This window comes from Antedon mediterranea, chromosome 10 (genome assembly GCF_964355755.1).
Source record: "Antedon mediterranea chromosome 10, ecAntMedi1.1, whole genome shotgun sequence".
Classification (NCBI taxonomy): domain Eukaryota; kingdom Metazoa; phylum Echinodermata; class Crinoidea; order Comatulida; family Antedonidae; genus Antedon; species Antedon mediterranea.
The window spans coordinates 5401821-5418640 of record NC_092679.1 but is presented as its reverse complement, the minus strand read 5'-3'; the positions used below and the strand labels follow the sequence as shown (position 1 = coordinate 5418640).

General features: G+C 33.7%; 2 protein-coding genes and 1 non-coding gene across 5 annotated transcripts; 1 reads left to right on the top strand and 2 right to left on the bottom strand.

The window, feature by feature from the left end:
• Positions 1-2352: 2352 nt before the first annotated feature.
• LOC140060229 (HHIP-like protein 1) lies at positions 2353-9173 on the top strand. 2 transcript variants are annotated; one of them, XM_072106353.1, is made up of 9 exons: positions 2353-2512; positions 2820-3903; positions 4273-4610; positions 4715-4844; positions 5223-5365; positions 5890-5971; positions 6267-6343; positions 6486-6612; positions 7339-9173. In XM_072106353.1, the coding sequence occupies exons 2-8, from the start codon at positions 2864-2866 to the stop codon at positions 6590-6592; spliced, it is 1917 nt and encodes a 638-aa protein (XP_071962454.1). In that variant the 5' UTR covers positions 2353-2512; positions 2820-2863; the 3' UTR covers positions 6593-6612; positions 7339-9173. The 2 variants fall into 2 exon arrangements, with proteins under 2 accessions (XP_071962454.1, XP_071962453.1); XM_072106352.1 differs by having other exon boundaries at positions 6267-6355.
• A 31-nt stretch (positions 9174-9204) lies between these two features.
• Positions 9205-14828, bottom strand: LOC140060237 (uncharacterized). Of its 2 annotated transcripts, none has more exons than XM_072106363.1 (5): positions 14688-14828; positions 13230-13281; positions 12924-13041; positions 12471-12621; positions 9205-11840 (listed from the first exon to the last, which is right to left on the bottom strand). In XM_072106363.1, exons 2-5 carry the CDS (start codon positions 13261-13263, stop codon positions 11409-11411), a joined length of 735 nt encoding a protein of 244 aa, XP_071962464.1. In that variant the 5' UTR covers positions 13264-13281; positions 14688-14828; the 3' UTR covers positions 9205-11408. The 2 variants fall into 2 exon arrangements, with proteins under 2 accessions (XP_071962464.1, XP_071962463.1); XM_072106362.1 differs by having other exon boundaries at positions 9206-11840; positions 13230-13275.
• On the bottom strand, positions 14216-14288 carry Trnad-auc (transfer RNA aspartic acid (anticodon AUC)). The gene has a single exon. It is a non-coding gene; the product is annotated as a tRNA-Asp (tRNA).
• Positions 14829-16820: the final 1992 nt, after the last annotated feature.

Genomic DNA, 16820 nt, shown 5'->3' with positions numbered 1-16820 from the left:
CGAAATGTACAACCTAGGTAACGTTTGCTATGCCCTACCGTCTTTAGTCTCTATAGTCTTTAACTTCAATCAATTATAATCAAAGAATTCCTAATCGGTAAAATTATCCTTATGGCTAAGGCGAGACTGACATACTATTGTTTAGACTACTCTATCGCTTGATTCTTTTGAACAATAAATATATACCACAATTTAAATAAGAATGCGAAATGGGACAGGATTAATCGGGTAATCCATTCCGGGGGCGGCAACACTCTTAATTTCATGCTAAATGTTTTTTTCTGTCGTTAATTTAAAATTTAGATCTCATTTTATCATAATAACCATTAATGTTATAGAAGTCCATTGGAAGAGCCTATATGTAAATTAACAGACTAAGCATCATAAATAAGCACAAAAGATTTACAGCGTCACAGTTTAGTTTGAGAAGATATACATTTTTACTCGGGGGTACAACCCGAGTCTAGGACTCTCTCATTCTCCTCTTCCATTTCCTCCATCTGGAGTAAAAAGTGCGATTTATAAAGTACTACTCCTCCCTTATTCGTTGTTAGTATGAGCTGGGATTTGGCATGAATATACTACAGGGACATGTCTTCAAAGCTATCGAGCCGAATTTTTGGATGCAGCCATATCACGTATCGAAGATGGTACCGTATAGCCGTATTTGGTAGCTGATTTTGATGTGTATGTGACGTCATCCCGTCTTATGACGTCATTACAGCTTATTTTTCTGTACTCCCGAGTATCGCACATTCGTGCTTGTAATTTTTTAACGGTCGGTTGGTCGGTCAGTTGGTCGGTAAACACTAACTTGCACGCGACTGCAGCCATGTATGTGACCTTGACTACGATATAATAGAATAGTCGATCATCACACAGTTTGTGACTGTAATATAAGTTTCACACAAACTTATGAGCTATATTATTATCCTATCCCTGCACTATTTATGCCATTAGTATACAAACTAAATTATTACAACAAAACACAGGCTTTGTTTGTGCCCGAAAAATAAAAAAATAATAAAATATGATTTAAAAAAAGTAGTGCAATTTTATAAAAAATATTTTTATTATTAATATTTTTATTTTTATTTTTAAAAGTACTCTAAAAATATTTTTATTAATATTTTTATTTTTATTTTTTTCACTGTTGAGTGAGTGGCCGAGCGGTTAAGGCAGTGGAACCGTAATTACGGCCTAAACATCGGCAAGGGTTCGATGCGGCTCACTAGCTCCATGCATGGTTCTGGTGGTAGAGCGAGTCTTCTCGGATAAGGACATAATATAAAACCGTAGGTCCAGTGTACACATAGCTCATGTGCACCTTAAAGAACCTATAGTACTTCTTTCGAGACGTGTAGGGGTTTACCCCTAATCCACACAAACACACCACCTGTCACACACAGCCACTGGAACCTGACCGTTTTAGAGGTGTTTAGGCCTACCACCTGTTTGTCCAGCCAGATCCTTCACTAACAGAGTTAGTAAGAAGTTGAATAAAAAAAAAATAAACAAAATAAACGATACTATGAAATTAATTATTTGTATGCCTCATGGCTGTCACAAAAGCCTGTTAGTTTGGAACTGAATTGTCCGTGAGATTATTATTAAACAGGTAAAAGAAAAATCCAGAACACAGGGCCCGGTGTGACATAAAAAAATGCAAATTACACAGGCGAGATCCCCCTAAATATATATATAGTTATGATCGAAAAAAAAAATGAGAAAAGCTAGATTTAGTTCCCCCTTGACGAAGTTTGTCTTGCTTACCCAACCCGAATAAAGAAAGCTACTTTTCATCTGGCCTATTAGTTCGTTAAATGCATTTTGTAGATTACTCAATTTTTAGTAAGTTTTCTTCTTGGCAGCTAAAAATGAATTAAATAAAAATTCTTTTACGGCAACCAATAAGTGTTTGGGGTGCTGGAATTTATTATCGTTTACCTCTTATTATATCTTGAAACAATTTAACCAGCAATATTTTTAAAGCTCTAAAAGAACTGTTTTAGTAGGCCTATCCATGATGTTTAAAGTAAGAGTGAAATTTTCGGTCCATCGTATCCGTCTCACCTTATCTTCAACCATAGGGGAAGGACCCGTAAGGAAGGGTAGGCAAATAACATTGAAGTTGAATGTTCACTTTCAAAGACAGCATGCAAAGTGTCATTTTAATTTTTTAATCCGTCGGCCCCTGGATCACCATTCTCTAATGAATGAATGGTTTTATGATTTATGAACCTAAAATTAATTTAAAAAATAATAATAACTTACTCGACGTGCGAGGCGCCCTTTAATTTTAACCCAAAGTGTCTTATCTAGTAGTAGCTCACAGGATTATCTTGAATTGCGTTGCGCGATAGAGAGTCGGGGGCCTATTAAAAAGATAAAGTAACACTTGACAAAGATAGTGTAGGCATAGCCTAATCTTTTATCAATTATTATACACATATGCCTACATTTTGGTGTGAGACCCAGATGATCCGGTTTAACCACTAAAAAGAGTACAAAGGTATACGTATTTTTTATAATATATTAGGCTACCCTAGCCTAATGTGACGTGTATGAGGCCTAAGTATAACTGACTGCTAACAAATAGCCTCTAGAGGCCTAGCTAGCCGAGCCTACTACTACTACTACTACTACTACTACTACTACTACTCGGCCTAGATAGGCTAGTAGTAGTAGTAGGCCTAGGCTAGTAGTAGCGGCTAGGCATAGGCCTAACCATTATATTAATAATTTATCTCTGAAACCAAATGTTAAATGTTGTACTGTAATGTATAATATTATATATATTTAACTCCTTGATTTTTCAGAGAACAGATCTGAGCTAATAAATAGTAATAATACCAGTTATAAAATGAGGTTGTTTTTGATGATTTCAATATTAATACTGAAGGTATGGCAGGTATATTCTCATCCACAATGTCTAGACTTCTACCCACCATTTGAAAATGAACAAGATTTAACATTTTGTTCAATCTATAATGAGATTTCATGTTGTACTGAGAAACGTGATGAGGAACTTCAAAATGAATTTACAGAGATCACTCGAGGCATGAATGAAGGAGATACTTGTTTTGATTACATTCGTGATGTGTTGTGCCAAGAATGTTCACCGTATGCAGCCCACCTATACGATGCTGAAACCACTGGTGAGGCACGCACTTTTCCAGGTCTATGTGGTAACTACTGTACATCATTACATAATACATGCTCAAAAATAATTCCATTGTTAACTGAAGATGCAGAACTTCGAAGACTTGCGCAGAACGGTACAAGTGTCGAGTTCTGCCATGCAGTAGAAATACCTGATATGGATTACTGCTATCCAGATATACTAGATGATGGATCATTAAACAAAGAGCTTGACAGAGCATTAGGCGGAGAAGGAGATGGATGCTTGTGCCTTGAAGAATTTGCAAATGGACTCCGCAATCCACTTCTTGCTGTTCATGCTAATGATAGCACGCACAGGTTATACATAGCGGAACAACTTGGCTTAGTTTACATTTACTTGAGAAATGGATCTAGAATCGATGAACCGTTTCTTGATCTCCAATCTGCGGTGTTGACATCAACTAGGAGAGGCGATGAAAGAGGTTTTCTTGGATTAGCTTTTCATCCAGACTACAAAAACAACAATCGACTCTTTGTCTACTACACAACGTCTCATGAAAATACTCTCAAAGTGCGTCTGAGCGAATTCTCAACTGAGGTAGAAAACAATAACAAAGTAGATGCAACGTCGGAAAAGATTCTTCTGCAGATTGTGGAACCTGCGGCCAATCACAACGGAGGTCAGTTATTATTTGGCATGGATGGCTACTTGTACATTTCCATTGGTGATGGTGGGAAAGGTGGAGACCCATTTGGAGAAAATGGAAATGCACAAAACAGGTATGTTAAATAATGCATTAACATTTAACATAACTAATGCAACATAGCTGAAACCATGTCTGGAATTGTGAGTGCGATCATGTATGTAATATGCCTGTAAGGTGTGGCATTTACACCATATCTAAATTGCAGTTAACATCAAGATGCAAACAGCATACCTCCAATGTACAGCACCCCTGAATGTGTTGAGGCAGGAGTGCAATTTGTAGCATATTTGCAATTTTCAAAAGACAGAGAGCCTGCTGTCTGTAGATGAGTGAGGCCATTTTGTTAATGTAACTGTGTAAAATCAGTTTTGATAAGTGAGATATTAAATTTGAGTCAAGTGGGAGTGATTCACTTTATAAATTATTTCCTTTCTTTCTTCAGGAATACTTTATTGGGTAAAATTCTGCGAATTGATGTTGATAATAAAGATGAAGGCACACTGTATGCAATTCCTCCGACAAATCCATACGCTGATCAGACTGTTCACGAGTCAAGACAAGAAATATATGCGTATGGGGTCCGCAACATCTGGAGGTGCGGTATGGATAGAGGGGATCGTGAAACCGGTTATGGTAGAGGGCGTATCATATGCGGAGATGTGGGACAATCAAGATTTGAAGAAATTGATATTATTGTCAACGGCGGAAATTATGCTTGGCGTGCAAAAGAGGGCTTTGAATGTTATAATGAGGAAATGTGCAATGATCCACAGTGGCTAGGTTGGTTTTGTTAGTCATTTCAGTTTGATGGTAGAACAATGTGTAATAATAGCGCTTGAATTTCAAGAATAATTATTTAACCATGGACATTTTTTGTATTCCAGTGAATGAAGTTCTACCCATCCATGCATACCCACACAGTGTTGGCAAGTCGGTGACTGGGGGCCACATCTACAGAGGCTGTTTATTCCCAAAACTGAATGGTCTTTACATATATGGAGATTATACAAATGGGTAAGAAGAGATTGATTAAATACATGGACATCTACACTATTAATATCTTATTTGATATAGAAATTGCTTCCTTCATTGTATACACTAAACATGCATGGACCTCTCAAAATGTAAATTGCCTTTTAATAATTTACTGTAGAAGCTATCTATCTCTGGTACCATAACAAACCATTTGTCTGTTCTTATCTGTGTTTGTATGGAATCAAAATAAGTCAAATCAATATATGAGGTCTACTATAAATATAAAGTGGATAAGGCAGGTACTCCAGATTTCCAAAGTCCTGCATTGATTGACTGACTGACCTACATACAGTGGGACTAAAATGAAACGGATAAATACAAACTTATTACTAAATTATTTTGTTTCATATTTTTCAGCAAATTGTTTAAATTGGAAGAGAATAATACTGATAACACATGGAACAATACTCGCATTTGTATGGGAGATTCAAGCATCTGCACTACAAATTTGCTCAACGTTTATCCAAAGAATATTCTTTCCTTTGGGGAAGATGAATCAGGTCAATACTTGTATTCTTAAATTGTATGTGTGTGATTTATGGACATTATTTGTAAATGCAAATGATGAAAACAAATTAAGTTTTATATTAGGAGGAGAGTCTGTTCCTTTTTCTAATAAATCATTTAACTCATTTGATAAATGTTGTAAAAAATATTTAAGTTCTGCATGGGAGAAACAATCCTCTTTAAAGTACTCCTAATGATTAATTTATTGTATTGTTGCTTGTAAATACTGTAGTTTCTAGTTAATTTTCATTTTTTTGGGCTTAGTTATAGTTTAGTTATTCATCTTATTATTTTTCTATAATGTTCTGCATTGTTTGCTGGACCGCACTGCATATTGTGAGTGCCACTGATACAAAGGTGTATATGGTCAACAAATAAATAAATAGCGCACATCATATATATATTTTTCTTTTATATAATATTCCTTTGTATGGCACTACCAAACTATGTTTGTTTGCTGACTTATAAATACATCTAGGTTATGAAACTAATTGTTTGTATATACACTGTCTTGTAGGAGAGATTTATATGTTGGCAACTGACGACGCAGTGACATCAAACACTGGAGGAAAAGTCTACAGATTTGTTGATCCGTCATTGTTAGTATTTTTACTGCACAGTTTAATTGTTTCATATTTTAAATAGTATTTTTGTGTCATTTGTTGATAACTAAGTTAATTACTGTAATAGGCAATCTTAGCAAATGTGTGTTGATGCTTACAAACAGGATTGTGAAACTTCACTACTATTTTTGTGTGATGATATACCTAAATATGGTAGTGATATGATGTCATGTCCATATATGGGCACATCACATAAAGTTTGATAGTGTGTAGACAGAGCTTAAGTAAATGCTCTGTATTCATCATTATTATCATTTGATTTATAATTTAGGAGAAGGAACCCATCTGAATGCCCATTAAACCTGGAGGAATTTGACATTATTGGAACAATTACTCCATTTACTCCTAGTAAGTACCCAAGTAAGTCAATTTTAGTCCCCATTCATTTAGTTCACTTTGGGATACTATTTGAAGCGCCTTTTCTCATTTTTTCAAACGATTTTGTTTTGTGACATTTAATATTGAACATTCTGATTGTATTTTCTTGCAGCTGATCCAACCTCTGGCAGTGTTTTTCCCAGGAGTTCTGCGCTATGCCTTATAACTGTAGCTATTCTCCAACTTATTCAAGTTTTTAATTGGTCCCATAATAATTAAAGATGACAGAAGTTGATTTGGTATGTATTATATTTTGAATTACCGTATTATTTGAATAGAAATGTCTTGTAAAAAAAATTGGCATTTATTTGAGGAAATAAATAAACCCCCCAGGGTGTGTATGTATTTACTTACTTAAGCCTTGTTACAGCTAGCAGTGCATAGGCCATCAACTACACGTCTCCAACTCACACGGTTCTGGGCAATTCCTTCCACCTCTGTCCAGTTGTAGCCAGCATCCTTCACCTCCTTATCCAGTTCCCTCCTCCATGTGTTCCTTGGGCGTCCTCTATTTCGTTTTCCTTGGGGATTTCATGTTAGGCCATGCCTAGTTATGTTGTGTTTTGGTTTCCTTAGTGGGTGACCAATCCATTTTCTTCTGCAAATCTCATTTTCCACTGGCTCTTGTCCAGTCCTAACCCGAAGATCCTCATTTCTTATTTTTTCAGGCCACCATATTGAGTGTTTATTTGAGGGGAGTTTATTCCAAATAATGTCGCTTATTTGAGGTGGTTGTTCAAAGCGGGGCGGTTATTTGAAATAAATACGGTATTTTTTGACATAGAGCTCTTCAGAAGAGCAGTTATTTTCACCTAGAATAATATATGACTGGAAAAAACCATCTTGTCGTAATGATAAATATCATGGATGAAATTTTGTACAATTTAATACATTTTGATATAAATATTTGCTTTATACGTGCTGTAACTAAACTAATAATTTTATTTTTGCCGTCTTCAATCCAGAACTATTATTCTTCTATTTGCGAGTTACTGATCAAATACTGAAGAAATTGTGCCTTACTTAATCCAACTCAAGTCGTCGTTGCATTGTAATTATTTTTTATTTCTATGTTTGAATATAATCCGACTATGCACATCATAGTACATTTATTGTGTTTTTTGTATTGTATTCTTCACTATAACTACTCAGGAAAACACATAGTGTGTGATTACTGCTATATACCTTGATCTGAGTTTCTTTTGGTATAAACATACTTTTGGACACCCTATTCAGAGGAAACTTTCCTGTTAAATGAACAAAGGGAAATGACACCCCTATTCCTTTGAAATGAATAAGGAGCAAACTATATTTTAACACTCACTAACCCATATTTTAACACTCACCAACCCATATTTTAACACTCACCAACCAATATTTTAACACTCACCAATATTCAGGGGAAAACAACTACTAAGGGGACAATTTGTTTGGTTTTGAAGGTGTCTTCTAAAAAAATGCATATAGCCTAACCTAACAACAAATGTTCTTCAGATTTTTACTGGGCCCATTGATACCATAGTACACCTATTTGTTTTATTTTGAATTACTTAAAAATAATCATAACCGACATAATCATGACCTACTTTACTTAATCATGACCTACTTTACTTAATCATGACCTTCTTAATGCATCATTTAAGTGGTCATGAACTGATGAAACATTTTACAGTATTGTTATTTTTAAATGTTTGTAGTGTTGTTGCCGTGTTTTGTATATTTTACCAAAGAGCCTAATGTCTAAGGTATGATTCATATCTTTGACAATAATTATAAGAGGTTAGTGTTTTAGCCAATCATGCAGTAGTAAATAATCATTCCATATAAGGTACTAATTCTATAGATATAAATATAATTTATATAATATAAATCCAAAGGCAAATAACTGAAAAAAATGACAATGCTGTGGGTATCAGTGGCTGGATCTCAATGGAGATACAAAAAAAAAAAAAGCGAAAAGCTAAATCAAAACGATAAAGTAAACAGCCAGAAAGGTTAGCAGAGCTTTCGGGCAACATTAGCCCTTCATCAGTGCAAGTGATTTATATATATATTTATATAATATAGATAGATAATTTATTTGTCAAATAGTATATGATTGTTTAAGAATTATTACTAATAGTAAGGAAATCAGGTTTTGATATTTTTTTTTTTATTTTTATTTTTATTTTTTTTTTTATTTTATGTCTTTAGGCAATGTGGCCAAGGATTACCAATAGTGAATTAATCACTGTCCTATCAGATAGGTGGTAATCCCCCTGATACAGGGGCTATTGTGTGAACCAGTTCACCGGGGTAACCCCCTACTCTTTTTCGAATAATGAACTGGGTTTCTTTAAAGTACACACAGGTTATAACTGTGTACACTGGACCTATCCGAGAAGACTTGTTCCACCACCAGAACTAGGAGCGAGTCGGCCTCGAACCCTTGCCGATGTTGTTGTTGGCAAGGTATATAGAAATGGTAGGATTATGATAGTGTTAAAAGGTGCCTGACAACTCCGGTTACAAACGCCCTCACATACACCACTTTCAAAGATTATTTTGTTGTTGTTTCATACTCGGTATTATATGCTGGAACAACAGTCATTCCATGATATGTTGTTATGTACATACACTATCACAACACGTTGTAACTGCTCTATTCACAACCAATGCTGCCTTAATTGTATGCTTTATATTATTATTTTTAAACATGATTAAAAACGTTGATTTAAAATGCATTAATTAAGAAATTCAAGTACTGTATATATAAATATAGGATTTATTTTTTAATTATGTCGATCATGGAGAAAAATTATTTAATTATAAAATATTTAGAAAAATTTAATTATGAACATTCCCCTCCGAAGAGCTACAATCTAAACACTAGCAATTGGCAATGTGCGTCCAATTTTGGTATGTCTGTCTGTCTGTCTGTCAATACCAATTGTATAGGGTTTGTTTATAGGAAGTAAAGCACTGTTCAATGATACAAAAACGATAAACGATAAATAAAATATAAACAGTATGTTTTAATGTAAGTAATTACACATAGCTACCATGTATCTCAGAAGTATGCAAATATACAAATACAAAATTGTACTATGAAAAATATATAACAAAAATATGAAATTTCTATTTACCTTTAAATTGTATCGTCGATCGTTTAGTTGTACATATTCAATAACTAGGTGCAATTGCTTGATTATTTATTATTATTATTATAATAATTATATTATTTACAATGCAATTCTATATTAATAATTGAATGATGGGTATGATTGCTATAAACTAAACTTTTTGCATTTATAATGTAATTTTATATTAAAGATGTATTGTCCCCAAAAAACATGAAAAATGAAGATTAATTAAATCAGACTTTGAATAGGTTATTTTGTAGATTTAATAAAGTTAATCATTTCAGTAGAAAAAAAAAATGTTTTCAATTATAAAATGACAAAATAAATGCATTAATTTCAACCAAAAACCCATGACTGGCAGCCAATTTGACCATTTTTTTGCTTTAAATTACAGTTTTTTCAGGTAAATACATTTTTTTCGATCCAATTTTTGGTCAAAATGGATAACTATTATGTTACATTAAAATGGCATATTCAACAAAAATGTTGTTAAGGATTATTTTTTCAGGGGAACAATACATCTTTAATAATTGAATGTTGGTATGATTGCTATAAACTGTACTTGTTGCACATATTTTATTTTCTACAATGCAATCCGTTAATAAAATCTATTGCAAAAAAATGTTCTTGTTATTATTTATCGTTGCACTGTAAATACGGTAATATTCAGTTTCCTATTGTGGTGTTCATTCCGATGATTTTTAACTTTATTAATTTGAGTCGTGTAAAATTGTACAGTACTACCATTTACAGTAGGAGTAAGCCTTTTTCGACTAGAATATAATACTCAAAAATTCTCGAGCTCTGATTGCACTGTAAAAAAAAGTGTTTAGATCTTAAAGATGTATTTTTTACTTATTTTTCCACACATTTAATCTTAAACATGTTTAGGTTCTAAATACATTCTAAACATGCAGTCTGTATTTAACTCAATACATCAGTGACGTGTTGATTGTTAAACATGTGGAGCAATTAAAGACACGTTTAGGTAAACGTGTTTAATATGGGGAGCTCATGCGTGGAGTTTTTCCGCCACAGTAGGCCTACGTGTTTAAAGCTAAATGTGTGGAAGAAGTAGGTACAAAATAGATGTTTAAGATCTAAACACTATTTTTTACAGTGGATTGGCTGCTTACTTTGGTGCTTATACAAGATAGGTGGAATACAAATACGCATGTGCGTAATAATCCAACGCATTTGATTTAATCGCGAATAGATTCTACTAGTGGAAAACATTTATAATGTAAATCATCCGTTATCACTGAAAGGGATGTTTAAATAATGGTCCCATTACTTTCAAGAATCTTGAGAATATTAAATTTTAAATTTTGGACTTTGTAAATGTACGTGTCAATCTCCCTCTCAATCTAATTAATAATTTGCACAAATAAGTTTACAGCACATGTTGACGTTTTGAAGAACATGACGCAATATTTTGATATCAAGATTTGCAACACGAGAAAACAGTCGAGAGAACTAAACTAATAAAGTCTAAACTTGTATTACCTATCCTTAAAGATGTATTGTCCCCCTTAAAAAATAATTATTGAAAATATTTCTGTTGAATATGCAATTTTAATGTCACAAAAATTATTCACCTGAAAAAAATGCATTTAAAGCCAAAAATAGTCAAATTGGCTGCCAGGCAATGGATTTTTAGTTGAAGTGAAAATATTTTTTATGGTTTTTTTTCTGCGGAAGCCCTATTCAAAGTCTAACTTAATTAATCTTCATTTTTCATGTTTTTGGAGGACAATACATCTTTAATGTGTCCCAGTTGGAGTTACTACTTATGTTTCCGCGCATGCACAAGTATGAAAGGTATCTGGGTACTGTTGCCTTTATTAAAATAGTAGAGCTTTTCTTTTTGTGGGGTGAAAAAGAAATCAGAGAATGCTTAGATTGTAGGCGCATTACATATCTTTAAACCGTTTCTTCTGCCATAGCAGTCTGTTGCCGGCACTCGGTATATGCTTCGGTGGTAACGTCTCATCCTCCTCATCTAGCTGTAACTGACCATCTTCATACATGTTTACAGTACGTTGGTTTGGACCAGAGTTTAAATTAAATAATCGATAATCAAAATCGCCATCTGTTTTGTAATGTTCTTCAAACTCTCTCTCATACTCTTGTTTTATTTTAGGGTCGTTTTCAATTCTAGATATGGTTCTTGCGACCTGTTTTCTCGCTGCTTTTTTCCTTTTTTGTCCCGGCATTCCGGACCATGTTTTTGTGTCGAGAATTGACAATTTACTTGATTTCGGTTGTTCTTCACCATCTGGCTTCTTATCAACTTCTTCGATTTCACTTTCATATTCGTCATCAAATTCTTTTTCTATTGCTGTCTGTAGTAAAAAAAAATGTGATAAATCAATAATTCAGACTTATATTGCGCATTAAGCAAAAAGAACCAAGAAAATTAAGTATTAGTTAAAAGGGGCGAGTTTTAAAAATAAGTATTGCCATTTCTCGACGGATAGAGACGGGTAAATAGTTCAAAAGGATGACACAGAAGTCCCAAGAAAAAGAACGAAAACCAGTAGGCCTATACTTGATTTGAACACACTGTAAATTTTCAATCGATATGTAAAACCACACAGATCATCACCGTAAGTTTTAGATCGATAGACAGATAAGATTTTATTGATTCTGCCTTTGTATTCGATTCAAAAGAATGATCCTCAATGTCAAACTATTCATAATTAAACCAGATACACATTTCGATCACGTTTTGCTAATGACAATGCTTCTGTTGTCTGTTGTTTTGAAAATGGAAATCCTTTTTAAAAATTTCAATCGGCGAATCGTTTTTAATAAATGTCTATATGTTGATGTGTAGGCCTTCGGTATAATCAATTCTCCATAATGAATCAGAAACATCAGATAACAGTTACGACTATCAAGCATTAAAGGCCTTTGATGGTACCATACTGGCACTACATCGTTGCATTATTTTTAGAAGAGTAATTTCGTACCACATCAAGGGGAGCAAAATCTTCTACATCCTCCTTTCCGTAGGCTGGGTTGTCTGTTACTGTATCGTCCTTACGACCCATCTCAGCCCACATAATTCGATCAACATCATTTAGATTACCAAGCTTGGATTCCATCCCATCCAACTCTCGTCTGTGAAATTCAATGGAATAATATGTACAAATGTAGGCTGACAACAACAATAAAATAAAGAAACAAGAAAAAACATCGATCTAAAATGTTGTAAAGTATTATAGGCTATAAGTCTTTTAGCTTTTATGAAAACAACGCGTAATCCCCTTTTCACCAACCTTTTTCATTTATCTCAGTTGTTTGCCATTTCATGTTTTTATTTATTTTGTATTAATTGAGAGTCTTATTTTTTCTATACAATCGGATATTCCTAACTTCCCTATTTTTTACTAAAACAATTTTTTGCTCATAAATATACTCACTTTTTTCGGCATACATAATAAGTCAACGCTATGATAGCAGTAATAAGAATGAGAAGGAAGACGGCTGAGCATGCGCCAACGATGGCAATAATTGTGTTACTATCTTCACCATTATTACCTAGAACAAAAACAACATGATATAAAGATAATGTTAACATGATATAAAGATAATGTTAACATAATAAGGATAGACTCTGAATCCGATATACAGGTATGTGTTTATATCGGTATAATATAAACCATGGGGGAATAATTTCTGAGTATTAGGCCTATTTATTATAATTATGTAATACCGATTCTACGTACCGGTATCACCTGTGACGTCATTTGAATCACTCATTGCAGAAGAGTCCTGAAACTTGAAAGAATTAACAAAATAGTGGTTTCGTTAGAGAAAATACATAGCCTACATTTCCAACATACACTTTAGTATTATAAATGACTTTATAAATATTAAAAAAAAAAAAAATTTAATTAAGCAATTTTATTAAATTGTAGATAAATACTATGATGTCCATGTTCTATTTTATCCCAAAAAGATAGAAACTAGTAGTACGCAATGAGACCTCCATAATGAACCGAGAGCAATCGTGTAGTTATCTCTACAAAATCATCATTATGGTCGACAACCGGTGTATGTGTACAGAGAAAACACACTTAATAGATTCCTTTGTGATTTTAGGCCCACCCCTAATGCACACATTTATTTAAAAGAGGTCTAGGCTAATCAATAAAAGAGACAATAGAATCTTCAGCAATCTGACATGTTGCTTTGCAGCTAGCTAAAGGTATAATGAATTGATGTATATTCTAACGCATTTTCTATATAAATTTAGGCCTCACTAGAAAATTTAGTTATAATGTATATATGTATACACACTTGGTTAATAATACGAGGCAACATATGTTATATTAAGGAAAATGATAAGCATTTCAATGATGGAAATAATAATAATAAAAAAAAAATCAATATTAAGTATGCTATATTGAGCGTTACTTAGATACGGTTTAGTATTGATATCAAGGTTGAATATTGCTCGCGATATTTAATGAACGTTCAGTACTGTAAATAGTTGAAGAATTCAATGTGTCCTTTTTTAAGGTAGCAGCAGAAAAGGGGCAATATGTAACTTGAATACTAAAAAGAATAAGCCAAAATCTCACCAGTATGGGGTATGATGCCCACTACTGTACTGATATAAAATAGTTGACATACATACTATATATTATATCTATATATAATGTAATTTTAAATGTCAAATATGAGGAAATCTGTGAGAATGAGAAAAAGTCGCCCCAACCGAGACTCGAACTCGGAACCTTCTGCTTGATATGCAGATATCCTAACCATTAGACCACTGGGGCATTCATGGTATACAATATTTGAGATACAATCGAGTTTGAACAATGAAAGCCACAGTGGTCTAATGGCTAGGACATTCCGAGTTCGAGTCTCGGTTGGGGCTTCTCATTCTCACAGATTTCCTCATCTTTATCGTTTCAAATTAGGCCTAATTAATTAAATTCCAGTATATAACCGGGCGTCTTAGAATTAATGTTCTATGCCTAATGTGTTTATATATAGTAAGTAATATACACAATATTACATAGAATTTCATACGAAAAAATGTTACTAACATTTTATAATAGGTCTAGTAAAACTTACAATAATTCGACATAGTGCCGAATGGTCTCACTGGCTATAACGCCTAATTTCTACAAAGACTTCATGCCATACCAAAACACTGACAGAACAATATTTACCTTCAACTAAACGTTACTAAACTGACAAAAATCATAAATAATGATCCATAAGTGTACCATCTAACTGCTAGGCTATAACATCTAACACGTTGCTTCAGGTAAAAACGCGTTCGTTGGTGCCATTTCCTCCTTTAACCAACAATGACATATCTACCTATGACGTTACGGGCGTTAACAATCGGTGGTGAACGAGGCGGAACCAACCTCATTACATTAACAAAAGAGTGTCCTTAAAGAGCCGTAGACTTAATACAGTCTTTTTAGATTAGGCATTGAATCGTTCTGAATAAGGGCACACAATAAAATAACTTTAACCTGAACTTCAATTATGGAAATTCAATGCAACGTAAATCATCGTATTTAATAATAAAATGTCTATAAATATTTACGTAACATTATGATTTGTGAATTTGTAAAAAAAAACTGTTGTTCCTGTTGTCATAGTGTAATAACACTCATCATCATGAACATAACGTAGTTTAAGCTTCGAATAAATTGAGACATTGTATACTGTACTGAGACAAATGTAGGCCTAGTACTTACTTGACGTAATTAATAGTACAGGCCTACTTAAATTTGAGTATGCCTTGGAAAGAAACCATACATTGAAAACAAACTACACTGTTCAAACTATTTTGTTGCAAAATATTAGATTCGAAAATGATGACAATCCCGGCTTTTTATTTTTTGCTGTAGTGCATGCTGATGATGTCATCAATATTGACTTTTAATCATCGCAACCCTTTTAACTTATATGTATTTATCACCTTTTTACATAGACGACGGTTATATAGATCAATTGTAATGTTAGCATGAGCAAACACGTACAATAAGTTCAAACTAGAATATTTGTACTGTACTACAAAAGGACGCACGGCGTGTGAGCTTTTTTTGTTCACCCTTTTTAATAATACAAGTTCCGATCGACTGAATTCACACCGACAGATCAGACAGACATTAATTGTATACAATACAGTACAGAGCGATGATAAATGTATGTTGTTTTGCCCTGATTTAGCTTTTAAAAGTTTTAAAGAGGTTGCAGAAAATAATCATCTTCTGAAAAGTGTTCCTTCTCTGATCGTTCGGTCCGTCTGGGGGTAGACATATTGTGAGGTTACCGTGTTTCCATTTCGATTTTTTATGACAATTTGGTTTCAACACTGCAGAAGATGAAACAGATCTATCCGAAATACCAGTGCGAATCATTCTGCCATTCAAAGACCAGAAATCTGCGAACTCCGTCAAGCGACAACTATGCCAACTAAGTCACAAGATAAACAAAAACATTGTCCCTGTATTCATAAGCAAAAAAGTTAAAGATAACATTAGGAAAGTCGAAAAGAAACCAGCTATTATAAGTCAACAATGTGTTGTGTATAAATTTAAATGTGACTTGTGCGATGCAAGTTATGTTGGATATACATGCCGACACCTCTACCAACGCATTGTTGAACATAGTAGATGCTTAATAGGACAGCATTTGAAGGATCATAAAGTGATTGTTAATCCCAGTAAAATTAATTCATGTTTTAGTAAACAAATTTGACTGTCTTATCTATGAAATGTTGTATATCAGACAATTAAAACCTAGTCTGAATAAACAAAGTGACTCTGTAAAAGCTAAGCTTTTCATTTGACAGGATGTTAGACAATAGGTCTTTTGTTATTTAAACTTTGACCCTTGGCTTGTGCTACTTAATTAGTTGTTTTATATTTTATTCATTGGACTTGATAATGACCCCATGATGGAGTCGAAACGTCGTTCTCTTTTAAGCGTTATTTTTATATTATGAATTTGGTTTCTATAGTGCAAAATTCTGTAGGCCCGATTCCACAAGTTCATATACATAGTATTATAACAATAAACCGGTAGCTGATGTAAATTAATTAAAGCGACCATACACAAACAAACCACGGTACTTTTTAAAAATATGCTGCGAATTGCTCTTGAAGCGATTTTCAGCGATAAAGAAGTTCCAGCCAATCAGATTAGGGCACTTCGAGGAGGCCCGGATGAAAGCTTTCGCGCTTGACTTTGAAAAACTTCGTGGTGGTCGCGTGGCCTACTATTACTAGGCTAGGCATAACCGATGGAGAAAAGAATTGTTATAAATTCAATATAATCTAGGA

What these genes read in the sequence shown, in the direction of transcription:
- LOC140060229 (XM_072106352.1), top strand. Translation starts at nt 2,864, where the DNA reads ATGAGGTTGTTTTTGATGATTTCAATATTAATACTGAAGGTATGGCAG. An exon ending in CAATGATCCACAGTGGCTAG is followed by an intron (nt 4,611 to 4,714) that starts GTTGGTTTTGTT and finishes TTTGTATTCCAG; the next exon opens with TGAATGAAGTTCTACCCATC. An exon ending in AGATTTGTTGATCCGTCATT is followed by an intron (nt 5,972 to 6,266) that starts GTTAGTATTTTT and finishes TTTATAATTTAG; the next exon opens with GAGAAGGAACCCATCTGAAT.
- LOC140060237 (XM_072106363.1), bottom strand. Translation starts at nt 13,263, where the DNA reads ATGAGTGATTCAAATGACGTCACAGGTGATACCG. An exon ending in TATTATGTATGCCGAAAAAA is followed by an intron (nt 12,622 to 12,923) that starts GTGAGTATATTT and finishes TGAATTTCACAG; the next exon opens with ACGAGAGTTGGATGGGATGG. An exon ending in ATTTTGCTCCCCTTGATGTG is followed by an intron (nt 11,841 to 12,470) that starts GTACGAAATTAC and finishes TTTTTACTACAG; the next exon opens with ACAGCAATAGAAAAAGAATT.